The sequence below is a fragment of the Rhinoderma darwinii genome, chromosome 3 (genome assembly GCF_050947455.1).
Source record: "Rhinoderma darwinii isolate aRhiDar2 chromosome 3, aRhiDar2.hap1, whole genome shotgun sequence".
Taxonomy (NCBI): Eukaryota; Metazoa; Chordata; class Amphibia; order Anura; family Rhinodermatidae; genus Rhinoderma; species Rhinoderma darwinii.
Window position 1 is genome coordinate 229904749 of NC_134689.1, and position 15022 is coordinate 229919770.

The following is a 15022-nucleotide window of genomic DNA, read 5'->3' on the forward strand; positions in this document are numbered from 1 at the left end:
GCAGAGAAACACCCCCAAAACATAATGTTTCCACCTCCATGCTTGACAGTGGGGACGGTGTTCTTTGGGTCATAGGCAGCATTTCTCTACCTCCAAACACGGCGAGTTGAGTTAATGCCAAAGAGCTCAATATTAGTCTCATCTGACCACAGCACCTTCTCCCAATCACTCTCAGAATCATCCAGATGTTCATTTGCAAACTTCAGATGGGCCTGTACATATGCCTTCTTGAGCAGGGGGACCTTGCGGGCACTGCAAGATTTTAATCCATTACGGCGTAATGTGTTACCAATGGTTTTCTTGGTGACTGTGGTCCCAGCTGCCTTGAGATCATTAACAAGTTCCCCCCGTGTAGTTTTCGGCTGAGCTCTCACCTTCTTCAGGATCAAGGATACCCCACGAGGTGAGATTTTGCATGGAGCCCCAGATCGATGTCGATTGACAGTCATTTTGTATGTCTTCCATTTTCTTACTATTGCACCAACAGTTGTCTCCTTCTCACCCAGCGTCTTACTTATGGTTTTGTAGCCCATTCCAGCCTTGTGCAGGTCTATGATCTTGTCCCTGACATCCTTAGAAAGCTCTTTGGTCTTGCCCATGTTGTACAGGTTAGAGTCAGACTGATTGAGTCTGTGGACAGGAGTCTTTTATACAGGTGACCATTTAAGACAGCTGTCTTTAATGCAGGCACCAAGTTGATTTGGAGCGTGTAACTGGTCTGGAGGAGGCTGAACTCTTAATGGTTGGTAGGGGATCAAATACTTATTTCTCTGTGCACAATGCAAATAAATATATATAATTTTTACTATGTGATTTTCTGTTTTTTTTTTTTTTAAATATAATCTATCTCTCACTGGTAAAATTAACCTAGCCTAAAAATTCTAGACTGTTCATGTCTTTGACAGTGGGCAAACTTACAAAATCAGCAAGGGATCAAATACTTATTTCCTTCACTGTATGGACTGTGTAGTCACTCACTTCTCCTGGAGCGGAATTCCCTGCCACAGGGTAGGGAATTCCGCTTCTGAAGTGAGTGACGTCACTGTGTCCATATATGGACAGTGTAGTCACTCACTTCTCCTGTAGCGGAATTCCCTGCCACAGGGTCGGGGATTCCGCTTCTGAAGTGAGTGACGTCACTGTGTCCATATATGGACAGTGTAGTCACTCACTTCTCCTGTAGCGGAATTCCCGGCCACAGGGTCGGGGATTCCGCTTCTGAAGTGAGTGACTTCGCTGTGTCCATATATGGACAGTGTAGTCACTCACTTCTCCTGTAGCGGAATCCCCGGCCATAGAGTCGGGGATTCCGCTTCAGAAGTGAGTGACGTCGCTGTGTCCATATATGGACAGTGTAGTCGCTCACTTTTCCTGTAGCGGAATTCCCGGCCATAGAGTCGGGGATTCCGCTTCAGAAGTGAGTGACGTCGCTGTGTCCATATATGGACAGTGTAGTCACTCACTTCTCCTGTAGCGGAATCCCCGGCCATAGAGTCGGGGATTCCGCTTCAGAAGTGAGTGACGTCGCTGTGTCCATATATGGACAGTGTAGTCACTCACTTCTCTTGTAGCGGAATCCCAAATCCCCGGCCGGGGATTGGGGATTCTGACTCCTACAGGGAGCAAAAAAAAACCCTCCTCCTCCTCACATGCACTCTGCACTGTGAGGAGGAGAGAGAGCGCGAGCGAGGGAATACATGGCCGTCACTCGGGACACATTCCGGTGATGGCCGTGTATTACCCGGCCCCATAGACTTCTATGGGAGCCGGGCGGCCGGGTAAACGGCCGAAAATAGGGCATGTCCCATTTTTTAACGGCCAGGTTTCCCGGGCCGTCAAAAAATCGGTCGTGTGAATAGCCCCATTAGGGGTCTATTGTTCCTACTGCAGCCGGGTGACGGCCGATTTATGAACGGCCGTCACCCGGCCGGGAAACCCTGTCGTGTGTATAAGGGCTTATGGGGAAAAAGGCTGTTAGTTTTTTTTACAACATTTTAAATAACTTGTTTTAACTTTTTTTTTGTCCCACTATGGGATTAGAAGGCATGAAGCCCTGATCCCTATTCTAATACACTGCACTACCTACATAGTGCAGTGTATTAGAGCTGTCAGCTGTTCACTAATGATCAAAATCTGTGGCACTCTGCAAGTTTTTCTTGGTGCTTTGGGTAGTTTCTGGGTGCTTTGGGTAGGGTTCCCACCCCGTCAATATTTAAGAGGTAAACTCAAGCACTCCTTAGGTCGATTTTCAAAAATAGATTTATTAGAGTAAGGCAATAACTAACATTTCGGCACAATCTGGCCTTTGTCAAACTCTGCGAATGCAGAAACAATATTTACATTAAAGTAACCATAAATACATATATCTCGCATGGTTATATAAGGATAACGTGAAATAGATATATCATAATGATAGCAATTACATGCAAAACATAATCTAAGGAAGAAAAAAATAAATGATAATAGGGAGAAAGAAAAAGGGGGAATAAAGGGGTCACTTTTATTCTTTCATATAGCTAAACCATCACAGGACTATATAACGTACAAGAGAGATGATGTACTATAGAATAACAGCGCTTACATAACCAGAATACAGATATTGTCATATAAATATAACATGTTCAGTTATCTCCTTAAGATGTAAATACACATATCTAGAATATTATAGTTAGGGAAAAAAAAGGGGGAGTATTGAGCAAGTAAAACAATGAAAACAGCAGGTATACAGACAGTTGTAAGGGTATGTGCACACGAGAAGTGCCTTTTACGTGTGAAAAGACAGACTGTTTTCAGGAGAAAACAGCTGCCTCGTTTCAGACGTAAAAGCTCCTCCTCGCATTATGCGAGGCATCTTTGACGCTCGTAAATCTTGAGCTGCTCTTCATTGACTTCAATGAAGAACGGCTCAAATTACGTTGCAAAGAAGTGTCCTGCACTTCTTTGCCGAGGCAGTCATTTTACGCGTCGTCGTTTGACAGCTGTCAAACGACGACGCGTAAATGACAGGTCGTCTGCACAGTACGTCGGCAAACCAATTCAAATGAATGGGCAGATGTTTGCCCACGTATTGTAGCCCTATTTTCAGACGTAAAACGAGGCATAATACGCCTTGTTTACGTCTGAAAATAGGTCGTGTGAACCCAGCCTAAGGTGTTAAAACCTGAAGTAGATATATGTAGCAGAGCCCGATTAGTACTCACCTTTCACTGACAGCAAGCCTATTAGACTTCGCCTCCCGCGGGGCCTAATAGGCTTCCATACTAGGAAGTCATTGTTAGGCTACGGTTTCCATAGCAACCATCGGCACCCCTGCGGGTGCTGATGGTTGCCATTAGCAACCATAGGGTGCGATCTAACCACCTAGATGCAGCAATCGCTGCATTTAAGGGTTTAACCGGCCGTATTGGAGCCTAGCTCCCGTCCTGGCCGTTATAGCAGGATGTCAGCTGTGACAAACAGCTGACACCCGCGCCCATGGCAACCACCTAGAAGCCACCTAGATGCAGCAATTGCTTTACATCGCTGCATCTAAGGGGTTAATCGGCCGGATCGGAGCCTAGTTTCAGTCCTGGCCGTTACAACGGGGTGTCGGATAGCCGATCCCCTGCGGTGATGGCGCTGACAGCTTCTGAGCCAGCTCCATCACATACACATTCTCAAGGAGCTGTGATCGGTCCCCTGCTGTCTTAGGTCCTGTTCACACTGAGTTTTTTTAACGAGTTTTTGACGCGCCGCAAAACCCCTCAAAAACCGCCCGAAAATGCCTCCCATTGATTTCAATGGGAGTTGGACGAGTTTTTTTACCGCGAGTAAAAAAAAACGCGTCGCAGTAATGTTCACACAGAGTTTTTTGCAGGAGGAAAATTCCTCCTGTAAAAACTGACCCTGGAGGTTTTCATGTTTGATGTGGTTTTTGACGTGGTTTTTGAGGCGGTTTTCCAGGCTGTTTTTGCCGAGGTTTTCACACGCATGAGGCTGGGTTCACACGACCATGTTACGTCCATAATGTACGGAACGTATTTCGGCCGGAAGACCCGGACCGAAGACAGTGCAGGGAGCCGGGCACCTAGCATCATAGTGATGTACGACGCTAGGAGTCCCTGCCTCTGCGTGGAACTACTGTCCCGTACTGTAATCATGATTACAGTACGGGACAGTTGTCCTGCAGCGAGGCAGGGACTCCTAGCGTCGTACATCACTATGATGCTAGGAGCCCGGCTCCCTGCACTGTCTTCGGTCCGGGTCTTCCGGCTGAAATACGTTCCGTACATTACGGACGTAACATGGTCGTGTGAACCCAGCCTGACATCCTTCTGTCAACGTATCTGTCACCATTGAAATGAATGGTGATGCAAACGGAACTTACTTCACACTTGCCTTTCCGTTGAGGGGTTCCCCTGACTGAAAGCACCGACGGAACCCCTCAGCAGAAACCACGCTGATGTGAAGAGGCCCACATTAAAAAAAACATTGTTTTCTGTTTGCATCATCATTGACTTCAATGCTGATGGATCCGTTGCTAATGGGATTCCCTACACTGCGGTATTGGTTCCGTCGAAACGACAGAACCCTTTGCACAACGGGGACAAACAGAAACCATTAGCAACGGATCTGTCACCACTTCACACTTGCCTTTCCGTTGAGGGGTTCCCCTGACTGAAAGCACCGACGGAACCCCTCAGCAGAAACCACGCTGATGTGAAGAGGCCCACATTAAAAAAATAAAGTATACTTACTTCTTGAATCAATTTCCCAACATCAATGTCCATTCGGTGGTACACCTCTGCTGTCGTCATTTCTGTTCCTGAAATGTTAAAAAAAAATAAAAAAGAGATGACATACATGAACAACTGCATAACAAAATTAAAAAATTAAAAATAAAAAAATCTAAAAAAAAAAATGCACAGCTCCATACATGTATAGCATGTATGGAACATAGGAGCAATTGCACTTACTTGTATTCGATTTGGATGCAGGACTTCGGTTTTCTGTATCCCTGAGTTCTGTCCACGATGTTTTTCAGGCTCCACGAGCAGACAGGAAATGACAGCCCCTTGCTGGGCTGGACTAGCAGCAGGAGACGACTCCTGCAAGAAACTCCTCCAAAACACTCGGCAATATACTCGTCAGAAAACACCTCACTAGTTCGAGGTGTTTTTTGACGTGTCCCCATTGCTTTCAATGCGGTTTTGGACGCGGAAACCGCATCAAGAAGGGTCATGTCCCTTCTTTTTGCCGTGAGGCGTTTTTTTTACTCGTGGTAAAAAAACGCCTCCGTCTCCCATTGAAATCAATGGGAGTCATTTTGGGTCGTTTTTGGCGCGTTTTCCGACGCGTTTTCTGCGTCAAAAAACGTGTCAAAAAACTCTGTGTTAACAGGGCCTCAAAAGAAGCGTCATGACCCATCTTGAGGCGGTTTCCGCCTCCAAAACCCCATTTTAGGCTGGGTTCACACGGAGTTTTTTGCAGGAGGAAAATTCCTCCTGCAAAAACTGCTCCAGTAGGTTTTTGCACAGTGGTTTGACAAAAACTCGTCAAAACACTCGTCGAGGTTTTTTTTTCCTCTTTCTGACTGATTGAAATGGTGTTTTGGAGGAGGAAACCGCCTCAAGATGGGTCATGTTGCTTCTTTTTACCACGAGGAGTTTTTTTTACTCGTGGTAAAAAAACTCGTCCAACTCCCATTGAAATCAATGGGAGGCATTTTGAGGCGGTTTTTGAGGAGTTTTTTGGTGCGGTTTTCATGTCAAAAAACTCGTCAAAAAATCAGTCGGAAGGAGGAAAAAAACACCTCGACGAGTGTTTTGACGAGTTTTTGTCAAACCACTGTGCAAAAAACGTCTGGAGCAGTTTTTGCAGGAGGAATTTTCCTCCTGCAAAAAACTCAGTGTGAACAATATAGCACAGTTCTGTCACCTTGTCCTTTGACAGGGTGACAGTTTTTAGCAAGGACGCACAGGTACGTCCGGATTCCTTAAAGCACTTCAATGCAGGACGTACCGATGCGTCCTTGTGCGGCACGGGGTTAAAATAAACAAAAAGGAGGTGCTTGCAGAGGGTAACCACGGATGTGAAAAACGGATACCATACGCAACGAACGCTATGCAATATGATACAATACGCAATGCACACGGACATGAAATTCAGGAAATAAGCTCCGTTATTTGCGCACGCAAATCGGACACGTTCGTGTGAATGTAATATGTTGCCGCTATATAAGTAACTGAAATAATGTAGCCTGAGATTGGCTAATCATTCTTGCAAGACCAAGACACTTCTCGGAAGTGTCCCGGGGGAGAGATAGGAGACACACTACAAATCGAAAATTTGATACACTTAATAAGGCTATGTTCACACGGAGTATTTTGCAGGCAGAATTTCTGCCTCAAAAGTCTGTTTGGAAGTTTGAGGCAGATTTTCCTCTCTCTGCACGCCGATTTTCGCTGCGTTTTTCACCCGCGGCCATTGGGCGCTGCGGGCATAAAACACCACGAAATACGCTTTCCCTGCCTCCCATTGAAGTCAAAACGCCCAAAGATAGGGTAGGTCCCGTCTTTCTCCCGCGAGCAGGTTTTACTGCTCGCGGGAGAAAACCGCCCCCGCCTCTCATTGAAATCAACGGGAGGCATTTTCGGGCCGTTTTTGACTAGCTTTTTGCCGCGGTTTCCCCATTCACACAGTTTCTTGACGAGTTTTTTGACGCGGAAACCGCACCGCAAAACTCATCAGAAACCGCCCAAAAATGCCTCCCATTGATTTCAATGGGATTTGGACTAGTTTTTTTTACCGCGAGTAAAAAAAAACGCGTTGCGGTAAAAAAGAAGCGTCATGACCCATTTTGAGGCGGTTTCCACCTCCAAAACCCCATTTCAATCAGTCAGAAAGAGGAAAAAAAAAACCTTGACGAGTGTTTCGACGAGTTTTTGTCAAACCACTGTGCAAAAACCGTCTGGAGCAGTTTTTGCAGGAGGAATTTTGTGTGAACATAGTGCAGTTGCAGACGTTGCCCCTAGCGGATTTACCATCCCTGAGCAATACAGTACACGGTCTAGACTGGAGGAAAACGCGCCATATAGCCACTCCGTCACGGCAGGACATGCAGCTGGCGAGTACCTCGTGTATTTGCTCGTGTAATAAGGGGCGTGTACGAGCAGCAAGACTGCACTGTCGGCATCTCGTTTTCACCTCATCTGTGTATTCTGTCACACTTCCCGCCCACCCGGTGTATGTGACTGTGCGTGTGTCTTTAAGAGCCAAGCCCCGCCCCTGTCTTCCTGCTGACAAGATGGCGGCGGAAAGCAGAGCGCTTTCTTATACCGTGTACAAGTGGAGCTCGTTCTCATCTAGTTATCTTCCAGAGTGAGTACACAGGGCTCCGAGCATAGCGCTCTCCTTGCCGGCGCAGTGCCAGGGTGTCCTCGGCTGCGTTGTCACCTGCACACCGTGTGTATGTGTGCGGGGGTAGCAGGCCTGCTGGCCGCTTGTGTAATAAAGGTGTAGCTGTTGTGCTGACACTATGACATGGGAGCTCCTTTCTAGACATAGCTTGGTCCCGCCGTTTATACTCCGTGTCTAGCTGTATGCTCCGGCTCGTCGTTGAAGCAGAAAGCTGCAAATAGTGTCCGGAGAATGTGTTGAGGAGGATCCGCTACATGTTATCAGGACGTCAATATGTTACGGACTCCTCCTGCCCCAAATGTTTAGAAACCTGAGACCTATATCGAAGAAGTGCGCTCTGACGGGAAGTGTCATGTAGCCCTCCAGGTCATGGTTTGGTGTTCGCAGATCTGGCACTCCCTGATTGGCACATCTGTAGGCTGGTTACTGAGCTTGTGCCCTCTAATTAAAGGCTATGTAAACCTTTGCATTGTTTTATGTAACAAAGAAAAAAAAATGTGTCGTGGTATTTTAAATAACTTTGTAATTGTTAGATGTTTTACTCTGAGATACAGCTTGTATGTATCCTGGATGCGTAGAAGCTGTATCTGGCGCTCAAACCCAAATCCGTCAGGTCTGCAGGACTGACCAATCTCGATTACATTTTGAACTTGGATGTGCTCGATGACAGTTGGTTCCTGCGTGTCAGGGAAATGCAGGATCCACTGTCAACGAAGCAGCCAGTCCTGCAGACCTGATGGATTCGGGTTTGAGCGCCAGATACAGCGCCTATCTCAAAAAGTAAAAAAAAATAAAAATCTGTGTATGTAATTGTAATATGTATGTATTTGTATCTGTGTGTATATAGGTGTATATATACATATACAATTACAAAGTTGTTTAAAATAATGATACATTGTTTTATTGAGGAAAAATAAAACGTTCAGAGGTGTGCATAGCCTTTAAGTGTATATTAAATATGAATTTAGGAGCTATGGAAACCGAATGCCTCCGCGTGCTACGCTGTCTATGTAACTTCCGTTCACTTTTATGGGCGTTCCAGAAACGGTGTGGCAAAATGTACTCTGCTGTGTCTGGATTACCCGGCCATGGGGCCCAGGGGCAGAAGGTAGGATGGGAGTTAGGGGGCCTTTTTGTAGAGATAGGTGGGCCTTGCATCTATCGGACGTTTGTCATATACTGTGAATATTTATGGCATATAATGCACATTCAGGCAGTTGTTAATGAAAATATTGACTTCCATATTTTTTTAGCCAAAGTGCGGTTTGCCTTTTACAACGGGGCATCAGGGTCTTATACCGATGCATCTGCTGTTTCACGGCGCCTCGGAGTAAGCCTGGCTTTAGTGTTCGGCTGTCTAATAACAGCCCGGCTCTTGTTTTAACAGCTGGGATCGTAGTTCCCTCTAATCTCATGTTTAACCCTTCAGATGCCACGGCATCTAAATGGTTAAGAGGATGGGGCTCCCTCTGTCTCCCATTGGTGGCTTGCAAATGTGATCGTGGGTTGCCAGGGTCCTAACAAAGGCACCAGGCCTATCATGGCTGTATGCCTATGAGGCCGTGTCCGGGTGTAATAGCCTGTCAGGCAGTAAGGCATTGGTATATTTAGGCCACCAAAGCATTATAGAAGCGATTAGCAGATTGCATAGGGAGGTCTCCCAGTGTACATATATATGGTATTGACCCGAACAATAGTTAACGTTTTATTTAAACCACATGGTGAGCGGCGTGTGAAGAAGTTGGCGTTTCTTTTTTCTACCCAATAGTGTATAAAAAGGATCAGTAAGTCCATCTGTACCATTTTGGGGTACATGGCAAACTACATCTCATCCTACAAAAAACAAGCCCACATACGACTACATTGACATGAAAATAGAGTAAGGGTATGTTCACACGATGAGAGGCATTTACGTGTGAAAAGACAGACTGTTTACAGCTGCCTCGTTTCACACGTAAATGCTCCTCGTAATTTACGAGGCGTCTGAGACGCTCGTAAATCTTGAGCTGCTCTTTGAGTTCAATGAAGAACAGCTCAAATTACGTGGCAAAGAAGTGCCCTGCACTTCTTTGCCGAGGCAGTCCAATTACGCGTCGTCGTTTGACAGCTGTCAAACGACGACGCGTAAATTACGGGTTGTCTGCACAGTACGTCGGCAAACCCATTCAAATGAATGGGCAGATGTTTGCCGACGTATTGTAGCCCTATTTTCAGACGTAAAACGAGGCATAATACGCCTCGTTTACGTCTGAAAATAGGTCGTGTGAACCCAGCCTAATAGCTCCTGGAATCTGGCGATGCAAAACAAATTGTTTTTATTGTGCAAAAAGTTGTAAAACAATATTTGGTATCTATGTAATTGTACCGACCCATAGAATAAACGTAACACGTTATTTACGCTGCGTGGTGGACGGCGTAAATTTTAATGCAAAAAACAATGGGGGAATTGTGGTTCCCCCCCCCCCAAAAAAAAGGTAATGCGTTAATCTATAAAATTATATGTACCCCAAAATGGAGCCATTGAAAAATAGAACTCATCTGGCAAAAAAAATTCATATAGCTATGTCGATGGAAAAATTAAAGCGTTCGGTTTCAGTTGATTAATTCCGTCAGACCTATCAATCGGAGCAACTCATCAACGGAAAGGCAAATGGAAACCATAGCTTCCGTTTGCATTACTGTTGATTTCAATGGTAATGCTTCTGTTGCTAATAGTTTCTGTTTGTCTCCGTTTCGTAAGGTTTTTTTTTACTGAATGAATAGCGCAGTCGACTTACGGAACGGAGACAAACGGAAACCATTCGCATCGGAAGCATTGCCATTGATATCATTGGTAATGCAAACAAGCTATGGTTTCCATTTGCCTTTATGTTGATGGATACCTCCGACGTAAAGGTCTGATGGAACCCATCAACGGAAAACCGAACGCTGATGTGAACAGGCCCTTAAAGAGACTCTGTCACCACATTATAAGTGCCCTATCTCCTATATAAGGAGATCGGCGCTGTAATGTAGGTGACAGTAATGCTTTTTATTTAAAAAAAAACGATCTTTTTTCACAAAGTTACTAGCGATTTTAGTTTATGCTAATGAGTGTTATTAATGACCAAGTGGGCGTACTTTTACTTTCGACCAAGTGGGCGTTGTACAGAGGAGTGCATGACGCTGACCAATCAGCATCATGCACTCCTCTCCATTAATTTACACTGCACTAGCGATATAGATATATCGCTATGTGCAGCCTCATACACAAGCCCTAACATTACTACAGTGTCCTGATAATGAATACACATGAAATCCAGCCTGGACGTAATGTTTACTCAGAATCCTGACACTTATGACTCATTTTTGTGAGATTCCGGCAAGTGAAACCAAATCTCGCGAGATCACGGAACTAAACGAGATTTGCTTTCACTTGCCGGAATCTCACAGAAAAGATTCAGAAGTGTCAGGATTCTGAGTACACATGACGTCCGGGCTGGATTTCATGTGTATTCATTATCAGGACCCTGTAGTAATGTTAGGGCTTGTGTATGAGGCTGCACATAGCGATATATCTATATCGCTAGTGCAGTGTAAATGAATGGAGAGGAGTGCATGATGCTGATTGGTCAGCGTCATGCACTCCTCTGTACAATGCCCACTTGGTCGAAAGTAAAAGTACGCCCACTTGGGCATTAAGAAAGCTCATTAGCATAAACCAAAATCGCTCCTAACGTTGTGAAAATAGATCGTTTTTTAAAATACAAAGCATTACGGTCACCTACATTATAGCGCCAATCTACTTATATAGGAGACAGGGCACTTATAATGTGGTGACAGTCTCTTTAAGGGCATTCACATACAGAGCCAGTGTTGCACTGAGGTTCCTTGGACTCACCATCCATCTATACAGAGCATGTGCATGCCTACTTTTTAATTTTATCGTAATCTTTACTGTCACCACACATGTAGGGCATGTCAGGAATAAGGTCAAATAGGTATAGATAGACCCCTTGCTCCAAACTTCTTTAAATTAGGTTGTCTCCTGCTGGCAATTTGGTTCCATGTTGTGTTTTGGGCTACGTTATTGTGAAGAGCATACGCCCACCCGAGGATCCTCTGGTACTATGGTGAGCCGGTCTGACCCTGGAGCCAGATCTAAGGGTAAGTTATGATGCTTTACGAGCCCTAAGGCCTTGTTCACATAGCGCTAATAAAAAAACGATGTTAATGCGAATAACTCGTTAAATACAATCAGTGTGAACAGGGCCTAATAGATTATTCCAAAGCACATCAATGACCTGAAAGGTCTTGAAGTGGCAATATTTTAATATTTTTGAAGCCTGGTTTTGCATAAGAGAAGAAAAAAACGCTGTTCCTTCAGTAATTTTGAGGCAGATTTTGACCTGCCTGCGCTTTCTTGCGCGGTTTTTGCATTGTTTTTCGACCGCGGCCGGTGAGCGCCGCGGGCAAAAAAACTCTGCCTCCCGTCAATTTAAATAGGTCAGAGACGGAACCGCGGCAAGAAAGCGCATGCCACTTTTCCTTACCGTGAGCTTCTGAAAGCCGCTTCTGGAAAAAAATGCCTGTCTCCCATTGTAATCACTGGGAAGCGGTTTCGGGCTGTTTTTGGGGCTGATTACGATCGGCACAAAAAAACCTCAGTGTGAACTGGGCCTTACATAATACAGAATATATTGATCATTAAATGATTCGTGCAGAAACATACAAATAAGCTTTTTGATGACAGATGCTTTTTAACAAAACTGGCAGTAACCCAGACTTGACCTTGTCTGAAAGAACAAGTTAGATGAACTTCTGTGGCTTTACAGGTAAATAGGTTTTATAAACAGGAAAGATTCCAAAGTTTATTTGCAGGCAGTGCTTACTCTTGATTTTCCTCATCACGTTTTGAATGCGATCGTAAAATTAGCCTACTAGAAACATCTCTATATTCTGGTGTTTTGTATAACTGTAGCACAGTATTTAGATGGAGCTTCCAGCAGATACAGTAGTTTTGAATGAAAGCAAAACAATAGCCTAATGCAGAGTTGCTATTGCCAGAAGCAAATACATAGTAATTTTTCCTAGTGAAGCAAAGGCTTTCTAAACGTCTGTTCATGACAGTGCCCCCTTGACATCAGCATATTGCCTTCTGTCCGAGGTATACTTTGGGAGGTCTTCCCACGTATACCTCTGATGTAGGGCTGCAACGTATCCCAATGTATAGGCATACAGTGGGTAACGTCGCTCAAACCCCCCCCCCCCTGGCAGAGCGCTATCTGAAGCGCTGTGCCTGGGGAAGCTCCTGACGTCACTTTCCATAGATAGACAGTGAAGTCCGTAGCTTACAACACCAGAGGATTGGAAGTGCTTTGGCAAAGGATTCAGGCCCTGGAGAAGATCCTGACATTACTGTCCATAAATGAACAGTGATTTTAGGAACTTTACAATGCGGGGGACCCCGGCCAGAGCATCGAAAGCATCCTGGAGAAGCTCTTGACGTCGTGTTTAAAAAAACAAAAACAAACTTATGCCGTGCGGTACGTGTCTTTTGCAGGATCCCTTTGGATGGAATAGCGTAGTCTACTACGCTATTCCATCCTATGTATACAAGCCAGACGGAGGCCAGAAGGACGCATTTTTAGCCTCCATCAGGATAATAGAGCTTTATGTACACATGTGGCGTGTATTCCAGGAGCTTTTTTGATGTACACACTAGTTGTAGTTAGATAACGAGATGTGAACTATGCCTAACTATTCAGGTAGAGGCGTAAAGGGGTTGTCCGGGCATGGGTTGGTTTTTCATACTGATGACCTGTCCACAGGATAGGTCATCAGTAGATGATCGTTGGGGGTCTGACAACCGGACCCCGCACCGATCCGCTGTATCTGCTCCTTCCGGCACTGGAAGCTATGCAGTGGTCAGTGCCTGAAGCAGATGTCTCCGACCACTGTATAACGGCTGTGCTACAACACTGCTGCTCTGCTCCTATTAAAGCGTACCACAGCACTGCCACTATACAGTGGTTGGAGCAATCTGCTTTCGGCACCGACCACTGCATAGCTTCTGGCTGCCTCTGGGCACTGGAACAACTGATTGGTGTGGAGTCTGGGTGTCAGACCCCCACCTATCATCTACTGATGACCTATCCTGTGGGTAAGTCATCAGTATGAAAAACCACCCCATGCCCGGACAACCCCTTTAATAAAAATTTAATTTTATTCCATATAATCCTTCTAAATTACACCTAAATATGCAGCATTGCAGATAATCACATTATATTTAGTTTAAAGAAAAAAGTCTAAGGGTATGTTCACACGCAGTGGTTTCTGACGTAATTTGGGCGTTTTACGCCTCGAATTACGCCCGAAAAAACACTCCTAATACGCCTACAAACATCTGCCCATTGCTTTCAATGGGAATTATGATATTCTGGTCCCACGAGCCTTTATTTTACGCGTTGCTGTCAAAATATGGCGCGTAAAATGACTGCTCGTCAAAAGAAGTGCAGGACACTTCTTGGGACGTTTTTGGAGGCATTTTTCATTGACTCTATTGAAAACCACTCCAAAAACGGCCGTAAAAAACGCTGCGAAATTCCCGAGTGGCTTAAAAAACGACTGAAAATCATTTTGGAAACTGCAACCCTCAAGATATGCACCTAGGGGTGCAGTAGGCATGTTAACCCCGCATGTGTTTTGCAGAAATTGGTGTGCACTCGGTATTGCAGAGTGAAAATTGGATTTTTTCCATAGATATGCCAATATGTGGTGCCCAGTTCTGCCACCATAACAAGACAGCTCTCTACTTATTATGCTGTTTTTCCCGGTTTTAGAAACATCCTACATGTGACCCTAATCTTTTGCCTGGACATTTAACAGGGCTCAGGAGTGAAAGTGTACCATGTAAAATTGTGGCCTAAGTTGGCGATTTACAAAGTATTGGTTCACAATTGCAGAGGCTCTGATGTTAAATAATAAAAGAAGGCTCTGAGAAGTGACCCCATTTTGGAAACTACACCCCTCAAGGCATTTATTAAGGGGTGTAGTGAGCATTTTCACCATATAGGACTTTTCCATAAATGATTGCGCTGCGGGTGGTGCAATTAGATATGCGATTTCAGTGGCAAATATGTAGTGCCCAGCTTATGTCACTGGAGACACACATCCAAAAAATTGTTAAATGGATTCTCCCGGGTTTGGCGATGCCATATATGTGGAAGTAAACAGCTGTTTGGGCACGCTGTAGGTTTCAGAGGGGAGGGAGCACCATTTGGCTTTTTGGAGCGTGGATTTGCTTGGTAGTAATTTTGTTTGAGTATTGCTGGTGTTTCCCTTTATTATGTGGGGGTACATGTAAGCTGGGCAGAGTTTTAGGGGCATAGTCAGGTGGTATATTAATTGGGTTAAAAGAAACCAGTAAAATAATCCATAGATGTGTTTTCGCTGTGAAGCAATTCTTTATGCACTAGTCTGGTGTCTCATTAATAAATACCTTTACTTATCCGCCTTTTGGTCCACACTCCGCATATTTGCGGTTTGGGGAATTTTGCTGGGAAGTGTTGTCCTGGTATAATTCGGGCACCCTCACTTCCAGCAGATATGTTTGGGCCCTCCCCTTCCTGGTTCCCTAATTTTA

At 44.9% G+C, this 15022-nt stretch overlaps 1 protein-coding gene across 1 annotated transcript in view; it reads left to right on the plus strand.

Annotated features, from left to right (window-relative positions):
- The first annotated feature begins 7279 nt into the window (after window positions 1–7279).
- MKLN1 (muskelin 1) overlaps window positions 7280–15022 on the plus strand; it is an 80291-nt gene continuing 72548 nt past the window's right edge. The window contains exon 1 of the mRNA XM_075857505.1: window positions 7280–7359. Coding sequence (XP_075713620.1) covers window positions 7286–7359 — 74 coding nt within the window. The 5' untranslated portion in view covers window positions 7280–7285. The remainder of the gene's footprint in view (window positions 7360–15022) is intronic.